The following is a 20431-nucleotide window of genomic DNA, read 5'->3' as shown; positions in this document are numbered from 1 at the left end:
GTATGTGTATTATATGTATGTATGTGTATTATATGTGTGTATGTATGTGTATAATATGTGTGTATGTGTATAATATGTGTGTATGTATATTATATTTTATATATGTGTATTATATGTGTGTATGTATGTGTATTATATGTGTGTATGTGTATTATATGTATGTATGTGTATTATATGTGTGTATGTATGTGTATAATATGTGTGTATGTGTATAATATGTGTGTATGTATATTATATTTTATATATGTGTATTATATGTGTGTATGTATGTGTATTATATGTGTGTGTGTATGTGTATTATATGTGTGTATGTATGTGTATAATATGTGTGTATGTGTATTATATGTATGTATGTGTATTATATGTGTGTATGTATGTGTATAATATGTGTGTATGTGTATAATGTGTGTATGTATATTATATATATTATATATGTGTATGTATGTGTATTATATGTGTGTATGTATATGCATTATAGGTGTGTATGTATTTGTGTGTGTATGTGCAGTGTCTACGTGTAAACGCAGCGTATATGTTTCGTTTCAGGGGAATATTCATATACGTTCTTCATCTTCGGGTTTTTTTTGCATTTTCTGCCGGTTGCCATGGAAATTACGTGAAACGGTGATGACATCAATAAATGATCGCGTAGAAGTTGAATGGGGAATTTGAGACCAAGTTTACATACTTGCCTAACATTTGCAACTTACCTACAATCCGAATTCTACAGGACATGACTGGAAAAAACAGGACTATCCCGGGAAATTCGGGACTGTTGGCAGGTATGTGGATGGAAGAAATTGGGTCAAAAATTCAAAATAAGCTTAGAGTTATAGAGTTAATGTAAGGGTAAGGACGGTAATCGTGCACCGGTTTGGCTAAAGATCAATTAATTTATTATCTGATTTTAAATTAAATAGGTGTTATTAAATGCATGTTATCACAAGAGCGAGCTGATTGGACAAGCGAAGATCAGCTGACGCAATCAATGGCCCATACTCCTCGCAAGCGCAACACAAAAAACAAGTCTGCCATAACACAGACACCTGTATACACTCTGCCATAAACACAGATCTCAGCGCCTGCCTGCAGAGTATCTCCGCTCCTGTGACTGCGCAGAGTATCTCCGCTCCTGTGACTGCAGAGTATCTCCGCTCCTGTGACTGCGCAGAGTATCTCCGCTCCTGTGACTGCACAGAGTATCTCCGCTCCTGTGATCCCGCAGAGTATCTCCGCTCCTGTGACTGCAGAGTATCTCCGCTCCTGTGACTGCGCAGAGTATCTCCGCTCCTGTGACTGCAGAGTATCTCCGCTCCTGTGACTGCAGAGTATCTCCGCTCCTGTGACTGCGCAGAGTATCTCCGCTCCTGTGACTGCAGAGTATCTCCGCTCCTGTGACTGCAGAGTATCTCCGCTCCTGTGACTGCAGAGTATCTCCGCTCCTGTGACCGCGCAGAGTATCTCCGCTCCTGTGACTGCGCAGAGTATCTCCGCTCCTGTGACTGCAGAGTATCTCCGCTCCTGTGACTGCGCAGAGTATCTCCGCTCCTGTGACTGCAGAGTATCTCCGCTCCTGTGACCGCGCAGAGTATCTCCGCTCCTGTGACTGCAGAGTATCCCCGCTCCTGTGACTGCAGAGTATCTCCGCTCCTGTGACCGCGCAGAGTATCTCCGCTCCTGTGACTGCAGAGTATCTCCGCTCCTGTGACTGCAGAGTATCTCCGCTCCTGTGACTGCAGAGTATACCCACTCCTGTGACTGCGCAGAGTATCTCCGCTCCTGTGACTGCAGAGTATCTCCGCTCCTGTGACTGCAGAGTATCTCCGCTCCTGTGACTGCAGAGTATCTCCGCTCCTGTGACTGCAGAGTATCTCCGCTCCTGTGACTGCAGAGTATCTCCGCTCCTGTGACTGCAGAGTATCTCCGCTCCTGTGACTGCACAGTATCTCCGCTCCTGTGACTGCAGAGTATCTCCTCTCCTGTGACTGCAGAGTATCTCCGCTCCTGTGACTGCAGAGCATCTCCGCTCCTGTGACTGCAGAGTATCTCCGCTCCTGTGACTGCAGAGTATCTCCGCTCCTGTGACCGCGCAGAGTATCTCCGCTCCTGTGACTGCAGAGTATCTCCGCTCCTGTGACTGCGCAGAGTATCTCCGCTCCTGTGACTGCAGAGTATCTCCGCTCCTGTGACTGCAGAGTATCTCCGCTCCTGTGACCGTGCAGAGTATCTCCGCTCCTGTGACTGCAGAGTATCTCCGCTCCTGTGACTGCAGAGTATCTCCGCTCCTGTGACTGCACAGAGTATCTCCGCTCCTGTGACTGCAGAGTATCTCCGCTCCTGTGACTGCGCAGAGTATCTCCGCTCCTGTGACTGCAGAGTATCTCCGCTCCTGTGACTGCGCAGAGTATCTCCGCTCCTGTGATCCCGCAGAGTATCTCCGCTCCTGTGACTGCAGAGTATCTCCGCTCCTGTGACTGCGCAGAGTATCTCCGCTCCTGTGACTGCAGAGTATCTCCGCTCCTGTGACTGCAGAGTATCTCCGCTCCTGTGACTGCAGAGTATCTCCGCTCCTGTGACTGCGCAGAGTATCTCCGCTCCTGTGACTGCAGAGTATCTCCGCTCCTGTGACTGCAGAGTATCTCCGCTCCTGTGACTGCAGAGTATCTCCGCTCCTGTGACTGCAGAGTATCTCCGCTCCTGTGACCGCGCAGAGTATCTCCGCTCCTGTGACTGCGCAGAGTATCTCCGCTCCTGTGACTGCAGAGTATCTCCGCTCCTGTGACTGCAGAGTATCTCCGCTCCTGTGACTGCGCAGAGTATCTCCGCTCCTGTGACTGCAGAGTATCTCCGCTCCTGTGACCGCGCAGAGTATCTCCGCTCCTGTGACTGCAGAGTATCTCCTCTCCTGTGACTGCAGAGTATCTCCGCTCCTGTGACTGCAGAGTATCTCCGCTCCTGTGACTGCAGAGTATCTCCGCTCCTGTGACCGCGCAGAGTATCTCCGCTCCTGTGACTGCAGAGCATCTCCGCTCCTGTGACTGCAGAGTATCTCCGCTCCTGTGACTGCAGAGTATCTCCGCTCCTGTGACTGCAGAGTATCTCCGCTCCGGTGACTGCAGAGTATCTCCACTCCTGTGACTGCAGAGTATCTCCGCTCCTGTGACTGCAGAGTATCTCCGCTCCTGTGACTGCAGAGTATCTCCGCTCCTGTGACTGCAGAGTATCTCCGCTCCGGTGACTGCAGAGTATCTCCGCTCCTGTGACTGCAGAGTATCTCCGCTCCTGTGACTGCAGAGTATCTCCGCTCCTGTGACTGCAGAGCATCTCCGCTCCTGTGACTGCAGAGTATCTCCGCTCCTGTGACTGCAGAGTATCTCCGCTCCTGTGACTGCAGATTATCTCCGCTCCTGTGACTGCAGAGTATCTCCGCTCCTGTGACTGCAGAGTATCTCCGCTCCTGTGACCGCGCAGAGTATCTCCGCTCCTGTGACTGCAGAGTATCTCCGCTCCTGTGACCGCGCAGAGTATCTCCGCTCCTGTGACTGCAGAGTATCTCCGCTCCTGTGACTGCAGAGTATCTCCGCTCCTGTGACTGCAGAGCATCTCCGCTCCTGTGACCGCGCAGAGTATCTCCGCTCCTGTGACTGCAGAGTATCTCCGCTCCTGTGACTGCAGAGTATCTCCGCTCCTGTGACTGCAGATTATCTCCGCTCCTGTGACTGCAGAGTATCTCCGCTCCTGTGACTGCAGAGTATCTCCGCTCCTGTGACTGCAGAGTATCTCCGCTCCTGTGACTGCGCAGAGTATCTCCGCTCCTGTGACTGCGCAGAGTATCTCCGCTCCTGTGATCCCGCAGAGTATCTCCGCTCCTGTGACTGCAGAGTATCTCCGCTCCTGGGACCGCGCAGAGTATCTCCGCTCCTGTGACCGCGCAGAGTATCTCCGCTCCTGTGACTGCAGAGTATCTCCGCTCCTGTGACTGCAGAGTATCTCCGCTCCTGTGACTGCAGAGTATCTCAGCGCCTGCCTGCAGAGTATCTCCGCTCCTGTGACTGCAGAGTATCTCCGCTCCTGTGACCGCGCAGAGTATCTCCGCTCCTGTGACTGCAGAGTATCTCCGCTCCTGTGACTGCAGAGTATCTCCGCTCCTGTGACTGCAGAGCATCTCCGCTCCTGTGACTGCAGAGTATCTCCGCTCCTGTGACTGCAGAGTATCTCCGCTCCTGTGACTGCAGAGTATCTCCGCTCCTGTGATTGCAGAGTATCTCCGCTCCTGTGACCGCAGAGTATCTCCGCTCCTGTGACCGCAGAGTATCTCCGCTCCTGTGACCGCGCAGAGTATCTCCGCTCCTGTGACTGCAGAGTATCTCCGCTCCTGTGACTGCAGAGTATCTCCGCTCCTGTGACTGCAGAGTATCTCCGCTCCTGTGTCTGCAGAGTATCTCCGCTCCTGTGACCGCGCAGAGTATCTCCGCTCCTGTGACTGCGCAGAGTATCTCCGCTCCTGTGACTGCAGAGTATCTCCGCTCCTGTGACTGCACAGAGTATCTCCGCTCCTGTGACTGCAGAGTATCTCCACTCCTGTGACTGCAGAGTATCTCCGCTCCTGTGACTGCAGAGTATCTCCGCTCCTGTGACTGCAGAGTATCTCCGCTCCTGTGACTGCAGAGTATCTCCGCTCCTGTGACTGCAGAGTATCTCCTCTCCTGTGACTGCAGAGTATCTCCGCTCCTGTGACCGCGCAGAGTATCTCCGCTCCTGTGACTGCAGAGTATCTCCGCTCCTGTGACTGCAGAGTATCTCGGCTCCTGTGACTGCAGAGTATCTCCACTCCTGTGACTGCAGAGTATCTCCACTCCTGTGACTGCAGAGTATCTCCGCTCCTGTGACTGCAGAGTATCTCCGCTCCTGTGACTGCAGAGTATCTCCGCTCCTGTGACCGCGCAGAGTATCTCCGCTCCTGTGACTGCAGAGTATCTCCGCTCCTGTGACTGCAGAGTATCTCCACTCCTGTGACTGCAGAGTATCTCCACTCCTGTGACTGCAGAGTATCTCCGCTCCTGTGACTGCAGAGTATCTCCGCTCCTGTGACCGCGCAGAGTATCTCCGCTCCTGTGACCGCGCAGAGTATCTCCGCTCCTGTGACTGCAGAGTATCTCCGCTCCTGTGACTGCAGAGTATCTCCGCTCCTGTGACTGCAGAGTATCTCCGCTCCTGTGACTGCAGAGTATCTCCGCTCCTGTGACTGCAGAGTATCTCCGCTCCTGTGACCGCGCAGAGTATCTCCGCTCCTGTGACAGCACAGAGTATCTCCGCTCCTGCGACTGCAGAGCATCTCCGCTCCTGTGACCGTGCAGAGTATCTCCTCTCCTGTGACTGCAGAGTATCTCCGCTCCTGTGACTGCGCAGAGTATCTCCGCTCCTGGGACTGCAGAGTATCTCCGCTCCTGTGACTGCAGAGTATCTCCGCTCCTGTGACTGCAGAGTATCTCCACTCCTGTGACTGCAGAGTATCTCCGCTCCTGTGACTGCAGAGTATCTCCGCTCCTGTGACTGCAGAGTATCTCCGCTCCTGTGACTGCAGAGTATCTCCGCTCCTGTGACTGCAGAGTATCTCCGCTCCTGTGACCGCGCAGAGTATCTCCGCTCCTGTGACAGCACAGAGTATCTCCGCTCCTGCGACTGCAGAGCATCTCCGCTCCTGTGACCGTGCAGAGTATCTCCGCTCCTGTGACCGCGCAGAGCATCTCCGCTCCTGTGACTGCAGAGTATCTCCGCTCCTGTGACTGCAGAGTATCTCCGCTCCTGTGACTGCAGAGTATCTCCGCTCCTGTGACTGCAGAGTATCTCCGCTCCTGCAGATGGAATGGAATACTGAGCGGGTAAGAGATAAGTGGAACAACCTCCCAGCAGAAATGGTAGAGGGTAATACAGTGAGGGAATTTAAACATGCACGGGATAGACACATGGGTCCTGAATCTAAGACAAGGCCAATGATGGGGGCGGCATTGGGGCCGATCTGTTGGCACGTTCTGGGTTTCTAAATAAAAGCCGGAAATACATTGTGAATGCTCAGTAACTTTGAGACACAGATTCTTCCCAAAAGAGTTGAATAAGCAGATTTTATTGCTCGTCATCAGCCAGACTACTCTCTCCACCATGAAAACAACACACGTCTTATATACCGTTTACAAACAAGAGAGCTACGTGCTAAGATCTGTCTACGTAGCAAGTGTCCTGAAATATACAGAAAGATACAGAAAACCATTCCTCCTATTATGGTCAGTTTATGGCAAAGACCATGTTTGCAGCTGAGATGATCAATCGCTTCTGACCCCCCTCATTGTGGTCCTTGAATAGACTTGGTCAGTTTCTTTTAACTAACTTGGAGCAAGAAATAGCCAACCACCTGTCCACTCTTAACCTTTCATTGCACAGAGTCACACAGAAAAGGACACTCAGGGTTAACATAAAAATATCTGCTGAGAAGCTGAAGGCACATATTCAATATTCACAACATATTTTGACCTTAATAAAGTTCCAGATTTTGATTTCCATGTCGGCATACAGTGCTGCCACCAACGGAACCCGGCCTTAAAGTGTCGGTGTCACCACGTCCTGCCATAGACCAGAGATTTCCCCTCCGCCTACACCACAATCTGCCCCTCTATTTGCCCCTCTGTGGGTCACAGGTTCAGGGCTGACATCTTCATTGAGGTTCAGTAATTTGTATCCTGGACTGAGCTGCCACCTGCTGGTCACTGGAGGCACCGCAGCCGGGTGCAGTAAGCGATTTCCTGTGGAAAAAATCCAGAGGAATGAGCTGCCACGGGGCAATAGTTTGATAGAGGCTGAGCTGCCACGGGGCAATGATCTGCCAGAGAAATGAGCTGCCATGGGGCAATAATGTGATAGAGGCTGAGCTGCCACGGAGGAATGAGCTGCCATGGGGCAATAATCTGATAGAGGCTGAGCTGCCACGGAGGAATGAGCTGCCATGGGGCAATAATCTGATAGAGGCTGAGCTGCCACGGAGGAATGAGCTGCCACGGGGCAATAGTTTGATAGAGGCTGAGCTGTAGGGCTGCAACTAACGATTATTTTCATAATCGATTAGTTGGCCGATTATTTTGTCGATTAATCGATTAATCGGATAAAAAAAATGAATGTAAATTTTTCATTTATTTAAAATAATTTAATAAACAAATGATGTTAAATACAAACAGCAGAATAAAAAAAACTTTGATAAAATGCATTTCTTGTCTTTATTTCCCAACCAGCCCCCCCAATTTATGCACATTTGAGCTGACATGCCCCGCTGCCTCCTAGACATGCCACGCTGCCTCCCACATATGCCACTCCACGCTGCCTCCCACATATGCCACTCCACGCTGCCTCCCACATATACCACACCACGCTGCCTCCCACATATACCACTCCACGCTGCCTCCCACATATGCCACTCCACAAAGCCTCCCACATATGCCACTCCATGCTGCCTCCCACATATGCCACTCCACGCTGCCTCCCACATATGCCACTCCACGCTGCCTCCCACATATACCACACCACGCTGCCTCCCACATATACCACTCCACGCTGCCTCCCACATATGCCACTCCACGCTGCCTCCCACATATGCCACTCCACGCTGCCTCCCACATATACCACTCCACGCTGCCTCCCACATATACCACACCACGCTGCCTCCCACATATACCACTCCACGCTGCCTCCCACATATACCACACCACGCTGCCTCCCACATATACCACTCCACGCTGCCTCCCACATATGCCACTCCACAAAGCCTCCCACATATGCCACTCCATGCTGCCTCCCACATATGCCACTCCACGCTGCCTCCCACATATGCCACTCCACGCTGCCTCCCACATATACCACACCACGCTGCCTCCCACATATACCACTCCACGCTGCCTCCCACATATGCCACTCCACGCTGCCTCCCACATATGCCACTCCACGCTGCCTCCCACATATACCACTCCACGCTGCCTCCCACATATACCACACCACGCTGCCTCCCACATATACCACTCCACGCTGCCTCCCACATATACCACACCACGCTGCCTCCCACATATACCACTCCATGCTGCCTCCCACATATACCACTCCACGCTGCCTCCCACATATACCACACCACCCCCACATATGCCACTGTGCCTGATACGCCTTATACCCCCTGATACACCACTCCATCCTCCGCAGACATGCCACTCCACTCTACCCCCAGATATGCCACTGTGGCCCCAGATATGCCTTATACACCCTGATACACCACTCCGTCCTCCTCAGACATGCCACACTGCCCTCCCCACATATGCCTTATATACTGTTTATGCCTTATACCCCCAGATATGTCACTCCATCCTCCCCAGATATGCCTTATACCCCCCAGATATCTCATAGTCCCCTCATAGAGTCACAGACCTGGTCACAGCACACTGACACCATACTTTTATAAATAAGCACTGGGTTAATCTTCACGGCCCCCAGGATTTAGATTCCCTTTAGTTTGGCCCCCCTTTATCTCTAACTGCGCCTTAAGTTACCTTTATTAAATTAACCCTCAGTCCTCATCATTAAATTAACCCTAAACACCCCATTAACCATAACTACCCCTAAATTAACTCTAAATACCCCACCAAAACAACTACCCTAAATAGGGACGTACTAAACAGCATATTGGGGATGATGGGATGATGGGATGATTGGCTGCAATACTCAGCACTATCAATAGGTGTCAGTATACTTTTTACACTCATGGTAAATCACAGTAAGTTCTTTTTGGTAGTTCTTGATACTAAGTTGCAACAAATACACTGCAAAAAGAAGCTGCAAATGTTTAACTATTTACTTGCTGAAATATATACAGTTTTATAACGAAATCATGGTAAATTATATAGAAATAATAGAAACATTTTAAGTAATCAACATATTGATATAATATGGTACATGTATGTGCAAACACCATATTTTACCTGTTTTGATTGGCACAATATGGGAATATATATTATTATTATTATTACATGGGTATTATGGGTGGAATATTAGAGTTTCACATGCTAAGGAACACATTTGACCCATTTCTGATAAGAATATGGGTATAATTATTATTATTACATGGGGATTATGGGTGGAATATTATAGTTTCACATGCTAAGGAACATATTTGACCCATTTCTGATAAGAATATGGGTATAATTATTATTATTACATGGGGATTATGGGTGGAATATTATAGTTTCACATGCTAAGGAACATATTTGACCCATTTCTGATAAGAATATGGGAATATTATTATTTTTACATGGGGATTATGGGTGGAATATTATAGTTTCACATGCTAAGGAACATATTTGACCCATTTCTGATAAGAATATGGGAATATTATTATTTTTACATGGGGATTATGGGTGGAATATTATAGTTACACATGCTAAGGAACACATTTGACCTGTTTTTGATAAGAATATGGCTATAAATACTTTTTTTATATGGGGAATATGGGTGGAATATTATAGTTACACATGCTAAGGAACATATTTGACCCATTTTTGATAAGAATATGGGAGTATTATTATTTTTATATGGGGATTATGGGTGGAATATTATAGTTACACATGCTAAGGAACATTTTTGACCCATTTCTGATAAGAATATGGGTGTACTCATTTTTTTACATGGGGATTATGGGTGGAATATTATAGTTACACATGCAAAATAACAAATTTGACCTGTTTCTGATAAGAATATGGGTATACTATTTTTTTTCATGGGGATTATGGGTGGAATATTATAGTTACACATGCTAAGGAACATATTTGACCCATTTCAGATAAGAATATGGGTATACTCATTTTTTTACATGGGGATTATGGGTGGAATATTATAGTTACACATGCTAAGGAACACATTTGACCCGTTTCTGATAAGAATGCGGCTATAGATATTTTTTTACATGGGGATTATGGGTGGAATATCATGGTTATAGATGCCAAGGAACAAATTTGACCTTTTTCCGATAAGAATATGGAAGTATTATTATTTTTACAGGGGGATTATGGGTGGAATATTATAGTTACACATCCTAAGGAACACATTTGACCTGTTTCTGATAAGAATATGGCTATAAATAATGCTTATATATGGGGATTATGGGTGGAATATTATGGTTACACATGTTTAGTACCTTATTTAACAAGTTTCTGTTAAGAATATGGCTATAATTATTTTCTACATGGGGATTTTGGGCGCAATATCAAGGTTACACATGCCATGGAACATAATTGACCTGTTTCTGATAAGAATATGGGTAAAATCATTTTTCTACATGGGGATTATGGGTGGAATATTATGGTTACACATAGCTAGTGATGTATTTCACTTGTTTCTCGTAAGAAAATGGGTATGATTAATTTTTTTCATAGATATTATGGATACTATGATATGATTGCATGTGCCATGTAACATATTTGATCTATTTCTGTTAAGAAAATGGTTATAAATGTTTTTCTACATGGGGATTATGGGTGAATTGTCATGGTTACACACCCTTAGTAACATATTCGACCCATTTCTGATAAGAATGTTGGTATATTTTTTCTACATGGGGATTATGGGTGGAATGTCATGGTTACACGTGCCCAGTAACATATTTATGAATAATATGCTTACACATGCTAAATCATATATCTACCCTTTTTCTGATAAGAATATGGATATTTTTCAACATGGGGATTATTGGTGCAATATCATGGCAAGGAACACATTGGAGCTTTTTTTGATGGAAATATGGCTATAATTATTTGACATGGGGATTATGGTGAAATAGCATGGTTGCACATGTCAAATAACACATCTGTCCTTTTTTATGGATAGTTGGGTATGATTTTTATATATGGGAATCACTGATAGACTACAAGCTTTCATATAGGGAAGGTAGGATCAGTCATGTATTGTTACCTTCATTTTGGGGCGTTGATTGGTGTTTTATATGCAACGACTCCTTATACTTTTTTGTTGGAATTGAGTATTACTTCATGGCGTATAGAGAAAGCTAATGGTCTTCTGCTAACTCATGAAAAAGCGAGTGGGTATTTTCTATAACCCTTATCACAGACTGTTTACTTTTCTTGAGATGTTGCACTATGATGTTTTGATATATTTTTCAATGCAATTGGCCATTAAGCCATCACTTCTAAAGAGGATTGTTTATTCCTTTTCTTATGCCGGTAAATATATAGTGTCCAAGGTGTGGCATTGTGCACCATTTCCACCAGTTTCATTACTTACCTAATTAAGATGGAATCATTGTCCATGATGTATTTTTATATGGCCAACACTTCTTATTTATTTCTTCAAGCGTTTTCATTTGTACCCCGCCACCTGCTGACTCCCACGCTTGGCTACCTTGCCCCTTGCGGCTGAGTACCTTGCACAGCTACCCTGCCTCTTGCGGCTTAATACCACGCACCTCTACTCTACGGAGTCCAGCGACTGCGTCCAACTGCTTACTACTGAGTCTAGTATCTGCTCCCAGCCGGTTACTACAGACTCCTGTATCTCCTTCTGCAATTACTGTTGTTGGTCTCAGTAACAGCCTGAGTTTTTTCCCTATTTATTCATCCTACTATACTTCCCATCAGAGCACCTCAACCATGTGTTCCTGCTCATCCACCTCTGGTATCCTCAGTAAGTTATTCTTTTTATGGTGTTTGCACACAGATAAAAAGAATATGATTTTCATGGTTTATGCCAAATATGGCAAACAAAAAGGAAAATACATTAGGTAAAATTTTGCGCTATTCTTTTTTGCAATGTACACAAACAAAATATTTTGATATTCAACCCACATATAAAAATATTTATAACCATACTCTTAAAAGAAACTGGTCAAATATGTTACTATGAATGTGTAAGCATATTATTCCTCCCATAATCCCCTTATATGAAAATAATTATACCAATTTACTTATAAGAAACACATCAAATATGTTACTGGGCACGTGTAACCATGATATTCCACCCATAATCCCCATATAAAAAATATCTATAACTATATTCCTATCAGAAACAGGTCAAATGTGTCCCTCTGATCATTCTATTCCTCCCATAATCCCTATGTAGAAAAAATATACCAACATTCTTATCAGAAATGGGTCGAATATGTTACTAAGGGTGTGTAACCATGACAATTCACCCATAATCCCCATGTAGAAAAACATTTATAACCATTTTCTTAACAGAAATAGATCAAATATGTTACATGGCACATGCAATCATATCATAGTATCCATAATATCTATGAAAAAAATTAATCATACCCATTTTCTTACGAGAAACAAGTGAAATACATCACTAGCCATGTGTAATATTCCACCCATAATCCCCATGTAGAAAAATGATTTTACCCATATTCTTATCAGAAACAGGTCAATTATGTTCCATGGCATGTGTAACCTTGATATTGCGCCCAAAATCCCCATGTAGAAAATAATTATAGCCATATTCTTAACAGAAACTTGTTAAATAAGGTACTAAACATGTGTAACCATACTATTCCATCCATAATTCCCATATATAAAATTATTTATAGCCATATTCTTATCAGAAACAGGTCAAATGTGTTCCTTAGCATGTGTAACTATAATATTCCACCCATAATCCCCATGTAAAAATAATAAAATTCCCATATTCTTATCGGAAAAAGGTCAAATGTGTTCTTTGGCATTTGTAACCATAAAATTCCACCCATAATCCCCATGTAAAAAAATATTTATAGCCATATTCTAATCAGAAACAGGTCAAATATGTTCCTTAGCATGTGTAACTATAATATTCCACCCATAATCCCCATGTAAAAATAATAATACTCCCATATTCTTATCAGAAATGGGTCAAATATGTTCCTTAGCATGTGTAACTATAATACTCCACCCATAATCCCCATGTAAAAAAATAATTGTACCCATATTCTTATCAGAAATGGGTCAAATATGTTCCTTAGCATCTGTAACCATGATATTCCACCCATAATCCCCATGTAAAAAAATAATTATACCCATATTCTTATCAGAAATGGGTCAAATGTATTCCTTAGCATGTGTAACTATAATATTCCACCCATAATCCCCATGTAAAAAAATGAGTATACCCATATTCTTATCAGAAACGGGTCAAATATGTTCCTTAGCATGTGTAACTATAATATTCCACCCATAATCCCCATATAAAAATAATATTACTCCCATATTCCTTTCAGAAAAAGGTCAAATTTGTTCCTTGGCATGTGTAACCATGATATTCAACCCATAATCCCAATGTAAAAATAATAATATTCCCATATTCTTATCAGAAATGGGTCAAATGTGTTCCTTAGCATGTGTAACTATAATATTCCACCCATAATACCCATGTAATAATAATAATAATATATATTCCCATATTGTGCCAATCAAAACAGGTAAAATATGGTGTTTGCACATACATGTACCATATTATATCAATATGTTGATTACTTAAAATGTTTTTATTATTTCTATATAATTTACCATGATTCCGTTATAAAACTGTATATATTTCAGCAAGTAAACAGTTAAACATTTGCAGCTTCTTTTTGCAATGTATTCGTTGCAAATTAGTATCAAGAACTACCAAAAAGAACATACTGTGATTTACCATGAGTGTAAAAAGTATACTGACACCTAGTGATAGTGCTGAGTATTGCAGCCAATCATCCCATCATCCCCAATATGCTGTTCAGTACGTCCCCCCTAAATACCCCATTAACCATAACTGCCCCTAAATTAACCCTAAACACCCCATTAACCACAGCATCCCCTAAATTAACCCTAAAGACCCTGTCAACCACTACAGCCCCTAAATTAACCCTAAACAAACCATTAACCACAACTGACTCAAATTAACCCCAAACACCCCATTAACCACAGCTGCTCCTAAATTAACCCTAAACACCCCATTAACCATAGCTGCCCCTAAACACCCCATTAACCATAAATGCCCCTAAATTAACCCTAAACACGCCATTAACCATAACTGCCCCTAAATTAACCCCCACCTCCCCTAACTTTCAGTAGCCCAAATATTAATTTTATACTTACAGTTAGATGAGTGTCACAGCCATGTGGTTCTGGAGAAGGAAGGGGCGGGGCCAGTTGTCACAGTGATTACAGGGAGGGACTGGTAAGTAGGAGCTGCTGCTGTGAGTCACTCAAACGGATTATATAATGAGGGGTATTTTTCAGAGCGTTTGCTCTGAAAAAACCCTCATTTTATAATCGATAATAATCGATTCAACTAATCGATAATGAAATTCGTTGGCAACGAATTTCATTATCGATTATTATCGATTATATCGATTAGTTGTTGCAGCCCTACTGAGCTGCCATGGAGGAATGAGCTGCCACGGTGGAATGAGCTGCCATGGGGCAATAATCTGATAGAGGCTGAGCTGCCACGGGGACACCCGCCAGACGTGGCTTCCTTCTGCCCGTAGTCACCAGGAATACAAGACTTGGATCATTAGGTGGAAATAGCACCGAAGACAGCAGGAAATACGGCCTCTCAAGAACCTCGGTGACGCCATAACATAGCATTACAGTGACAAAGACAGCAGCGAGACTCACCCCAATAACAAGACAGCAGCGAGACTCACTCCAATAACAAGACAGCAGCGAGACTCACTCCAATAACAAGACAGCAGCGAGACTCACCCCAATAACAAAACAGCAGCGAGACTCACTCCAATAACAAGACAGCAGCGAGACTCACCCCAATAACAAGACAGCAGCGAGACTCACCCCAATAACAAAACAGAACTCGTATGGAGCTAAAACAGGCACTGACTTTATTGAAGACAGAACAGATATTTATACAGACAACATAATTCGATGAGGAATAAAATCCCATCAACTGCCAGACAGCCTGGCGCCTCCATACAGCTCTATGGCCAGCAATGCCCAATGACAAAGAGTCACTATTTCAGGGTGATCCAGACGGAGCGGCGTCAATCCCAGGGTACCAATGGGGAGCTCAGGGTCCGAGGATGTTATGGTCCAAAAAGCTATTTGATCCGACCTCGGGACCCTGAGCGACAGGGAATAGTCCGCACGGTAGCCAGGCTAGAGTTCCATAGCCGCGGCTGGTAAACACCAGTCATAAAAATTGGTAATAAAACCAAGGTTCCCAAACGAGCTCCCTCTCCGTAACCAGCTCCGTAACGATCTCAATGTAACCCCAAAAGAGTGACGCAGTTCCAATTGTCAGCGGTCATCCCCATACAGTTCCATGGATTAGCGGCTAGGTCCCAGTCAGGCCTATGGAGCCTTTCCGGCCATATAGAGTCCCCATAGCCGGCTAGTTCATGGGAGTCTGGTTACAGCATACCAGACAGGGTTCACCGGTCACCCTGTGCCCCCCAATGAGCACATGGTTACTTAGACATAAGAGTGGGCTAGACAGGCAGGGAGTCTCCCCAGGAATCCATCAGTGTCCCCCCTCAAACTCAAATCTACCCCCATGTGTCCTCAGCCTCATGGGGTTACCGTGATAGGTAACTTAACCAGGTAACTTAACCAGGAAACTTAACCAAACTAATTTAACCAGGTAACTTAACCAAACTAACTTAACCAGGTAACTTAACCAAACTAACTTAACCAGGTAAAAACACCCTCGGTAATCACCACTGGTACCTCGGTTCCCCGCCACCTGCAAGGCCCCAATGCAAGCAACCTCAAAAAGGCGGGAAAGTCTTCCACTTCTCTGTCCAAAACAAAAGGAAGCCCTGACTAAAACCCACTCCTTATATAGCCTACCTACACTTCCTGTCACCCCCACTATTTTAACCCTATCTTTACCTCATAAAATACCAGATCTAGCCTCTAACATAATCATAGCCGGATCATGTCGCCCCTTGTTTTAGTTTAGGGCATCTGGGGCTCACTATACCACCAACATTTACACGTGGAATACCCTGGAGAGGCTGACAGATGCATGCTGGGAAATATGGGAAAAGTACCACACATAAGAAGCAAATAAACCCCGAAACGGATTAAATATATAGAATTTCTGGCAAATCCATTATTTACGGTAATTCCGGTGATAACCGCAGCCGGTTTCATTCTCGCGCCCAGAAAGCTAATCAGGGCTTTCACAGCCCTCGCCATCCCGGCCCCCACGCCTGCACAGAACACACCAGACACTGACACGTATGTTATTACATATATTCGCACACGTAATAAATAGTAAGATCTGTGAAATATAAAAATATATGGAAGCCGCTATAACCAGACGCGTAAAGAGGAGGCCACGGCGTGCCACGTGCCATCTGCCGATAAAAGGACTGAAATCCGATTGGTCGGGTACTTCCTCCACGTTCTGCAATGGAGAGAAAAGAATGGACGGATTTTATTAATCACATTTCGTGTGGCTTCCTTTAATCCAATAAATCTCTCATCATCGATACAGTGGTTTGCAGTGAAGCAAAGTGGGCGGGGATTCACTGTTTGGAAATAACCATTCTATGGGAAAGGGGGGCATTTTCAAAAAGAACCAATCTCAGTTCCAATCGTAAACGTATTACCGTACTTTATGCAAATCCTGGAATCTAATTTTATTTTTCATATACAATCGTTCCGCCGGGGTCCGCATGTGGCCCCTAACATCCCCTCATTAGTTTCTTCTTCCATTCACTCACCTGCCGCGTTGGGCTCAATTATTTTGGTCTCTGTTCCGCTCATAATATAAGAAATCCTGCAGTGGAGAGAGAGATCTAATAAGAGCGCGGTAATACTCGTTACTCATACGCTTCAAACATACGCCGCGCTAACCTCACCCCCCCCATGCAGTTGCCTCTCCCCTGCTGCGGATAAGAATTCCCATTCACTTTGAGGCCAGTGACCCCCACAAAGTGGAGTGAGCGCTGGGGCTCTGGGGCTGCAGCTTCTTAAGGATACATATTAAGGGCTTTCTTTTTGGGCAGCAGGGGCCACTGGGCATCCCTTAAAAAAGGATCGCTTACTATTTAGTGGCATCACATGGCAGGTTCCTACCCCACCACAGGCCCCCCAGGGGGTGCATTAGGAAGAGCAGATACTCACAATGAAGACGGCGCATGACACGAGCAGAGCCTTCAGCTTCACGTCCAGGTCCAAAGGGAACTGAATCTCGAAACTGTCGTTGATGCTTAACATGCCTTTCCACACACGTGTGATGACTCCAAAAGGTGAGTTTTCTTTGTACAGCGTGATCTGGAGGGTGACACAGGTATACACATGTCCAAAGCATGCATGTCACACAGCAAAACATGCATGTACAGCCATGGCAAAAAAGGAAAACACTCTCACACACGCGTGTACCCTTATCCCACAGAGTTGACTCTCACACACGTGTACCCTTATCCGACAGAGCCGACTCTCACACACGCGTGTACCCTTACCCACAAAGCCGACTCACACACATACGTGTACCCTTATCCCACAGAGCTGACACTCACACACGCGTGTACCCTTACCCCACAGAGCTGACACTCGCATGTATCCTTAACCCACAGAGCTCACACCTACACACGCTCATACCCTTATCCCACAGAGCTGGTACGCTTAGCAGCGATGCTATAATCCAATCAGAAGGCTCCATGTTGTGATGTGGTATTAGCAGCAGTACTTACCTTGAAGTGAGCATCACTCATGAAGCCGGCTCCCCAGCCGGGACCTCGCACCTTCAAAACCGGCTCCATCTGGGGTGTCAGGAGTGTGAAGGATGATGTCATACTTGCCCAATTTTTGTCAATGTACCCCAATAGCATCCCCCCGGCGACCGAGAGCACCTGCATCTAAAAACAACAACAAGCTGTGTCACTGACATGTAAGAAGTGTTTGACCCCATCTCACCTTCCCAGGGGACCCGTGTGACCCCATCTCACCTTCCCAGGGGACCCGTGTGACCCCATCTCACCTTCCCAGGGGACCCGTGTGACCCCATCTCACCTTCCCAGGGGACCCGTGTGACCCCATCTCACCTTCCCAGGGGACCCGTGTGACCCCCATCTCACTTTCCCCACCTAGCCCCATGTCAGTCATTCTCAGGTGATCCCCTTCCCAGAAGATTCCTAGCTACCCATGAGACGCCCGCGTGCCCATCTCACATCTCTTTCTGACTTTACATCAAATGTTCTCTATGTCTCCATCCCGAGTAAAACACGTTTGTTGCACCTCTTCTCACCTGAGTTTCCCAAGAACAGAATGAGGAGGGTAAAAGGAGATTAAGAACTTCATATCCCTGAAGGTCACGGATGTGAATATTGAAACGGGGGCCACAGCAGGCCCTTTCCTCCTCCGCCCTGTACAGTAACTGCCCGTCCCCACTCAATATATCATAGGTGCAGTAATTCTGGAACATGCTGTCACCTGCAGGGTAATTCAATAATCAGATTTTAGCCAATCAAAGAAAATGAGAACAGAAGACCCACCCCCGAGGATCTTCACAGAAACCAAACTGTCAAATCAATTACCCCAAAGACCCGGATCGTACGAGACCTGGGGCAAAATTCTGCGGTTGTTTTCACAATCTAATTGTAAGCTTTGTGGCAAAAAAAACATTTTTAGGGACTATGTCATTTTGTAATTTTTTTTTAGCCATAAATGCATATTTTAGAATACGGCACATTCAGAAAATGATATTCAGTCTGTGTCCAGTCAGATCTGAGGCCGGACAGACGTGTTCTGTGCGTGTTCTGCGCATGTGACGTGGGATCACTACGTGTTAAAAAGGCTGTTATTTCTGTGTAGGATGTAGAACTTACGCGTCTGTTTAACTCGCACCGAACCGACCTGCCGAGAGAGAAAGAGACCAATCAGAACCCGGCAGAACGAGATCCCCCCCACATACTCCTAGTGAGACCCCACACCCAGAGAGAACCCTGCAGAGCGAGACCCCCACATCCAGTGAGAACCACACAAACCGAGACTCTGTCTGAATGAGAACCCTGCAGAATGAGACCCCCCTCATACTCCTAGTGAGACCCCCACACCCAGAGAGAACCCTGCAGAGTGAGACCCCCTACAACAAAATGAGAACCACACAAAGCGAGACTCCCCTATCCCCTGTGAGAACCCTACAGAGCGAGACCTCCACTCCAATTAACTCCTGTGCTAAGATTCCTTCATACATTCCAAAGGATGGACAACAATTACCAAATTACCCCTCCGCAGGTAGCCTAGAATTACCCCTCCGCAGCTAGCCTAGAATTACCCCTCCGCAGCTAGCAGTTCAATTCCTTTAAGGTCTCTGTGGAATCTTACCTGGAGAAGACATTCAAGACCTGGTGGTGTTACTGGGACCCCCGCCATAACGATCTGCCACCTGCCAGACAGAAAAACACACTACTACTACACCGCGACACTACTACACCGCGACACATATACACAGCACCTCCCCGTCACACACTACTACACCACAACACATATACACAGCACCTCCCCCTCACACACTACTACACCACAACACATATACACAGCACCGACCTCCCCTCACACACTACTACACCACGACACATATACACAGCACCTCCCCCTCACACACTACTACACCACAACACATATACACAGCACCGACCTCCCCCTCACACACTACTACACCACAACACATATACACAGCACCGACCTCACCTCACACACTTCTACACCACAACACATATACACAGCGCCGACCTCCCCCTCACACACTACTACACCACGACACATATACACAGCACCGACCTCCCCCTCACACACTACTACACCACAACACATATACACAGCACCGACCTCCTCTCACACACTACTACACCACAACACATATACACAGCGCCAACCTCCCCCTCACAGACTACTACACCACAACACATATACACAGCACCGACCTCCCCTCACACACTACTACACCACAACACATATACACAGCACCGACCTCCCCTCACACACTACTACACCACAACACATATACACAGCACCTCCCCCTCACACACTACTATACCACAACACATATACACAGCACCCACCTCCCCTCACACACTACTACACCACAACACATATACACAGCACCGACCTCCCCCTCACACACTACTACACCACAACACATATACACAGCACCTCCCCCTCACACACTACTACACCACAACACATATACACACCACCGACCTCCCCCCCTCACACTACTACACCACAACACATATACACAGCACCGACCTCCCCCTCACACACTACTACACCACAACACATATACACAGCACCGACCTCCCCTCACACACTACTACACCACGACACGTATACATAGCACCGACCTCCCCTCACACACTACTACACCACAACACATATACACAGCACCTCCCCCTCACACACTACTA

At 46.0% G+C, this 20431-nt stretch overlaps 1 protein-coding gene across 2 annotated transcripts in view; it reads right to left on the bottom strand.

The window, feature by feature from the left end:
• Positions 1-20431, bottom strand: part of LOC128492292 (phospholipid scramblase 3-like) — a 45606-nt gene that overhangs the window by 19473 nt on the left and 5702 nt on the right. The window contains exons 2-8 of one of the 2 annotated variants that reach the window (XM_053464795.1): positions 19350-19410; positions 18851-18878; positions 18271-18455; positions 17717-17881; positions 17148-17297; positions 16745-16800; positions 16257-16425 (exon numbers count right to left, since the gene is read on the bottom strand). In XM_053464795.1, coding sequence (XP_053320770.1) covers positions 16759-16800; positions 17148-17297; positions 17717-17881; positions 18271-18455; positions 18851-18878; positions 19350-19397 — 618 coding nt within the window. In that variant the 5' untranslated portion in view covers positions 19398-19410 and the 3' untranslated portion in view covers positions 16257-16425; positions 16745-16758. Of the gene's footprint in view, positions 1-16256; positions 16426-16744; positions 16801-17147; positions 17298-17716; positions 17882-18270; positions 18456-18850; positions 18879-19349; positions 19430-20431 lie in introns of those variants that run through there. The other variant, XM_053464796.1, reaches the window with a different exon arrangement.

This window comes from Spea bombifrons, chromosome 4, assembly GCF_027358695.1.
Source record: "Spea bombifrons isolate aSpeBom1 chromosome 4, aSpeBom1.2.pri, whole genome shotgun sequence".
NCBI lineage: Eukaryota > Metazoa > Chordata > Amphibia > Anura > Pelobatidae > Spea > Spea bombifrons.
Note: the sequence above shows the minus strand (reverse complement) of the source record. Positions and strands in the feature narration are given on the sequence as shown.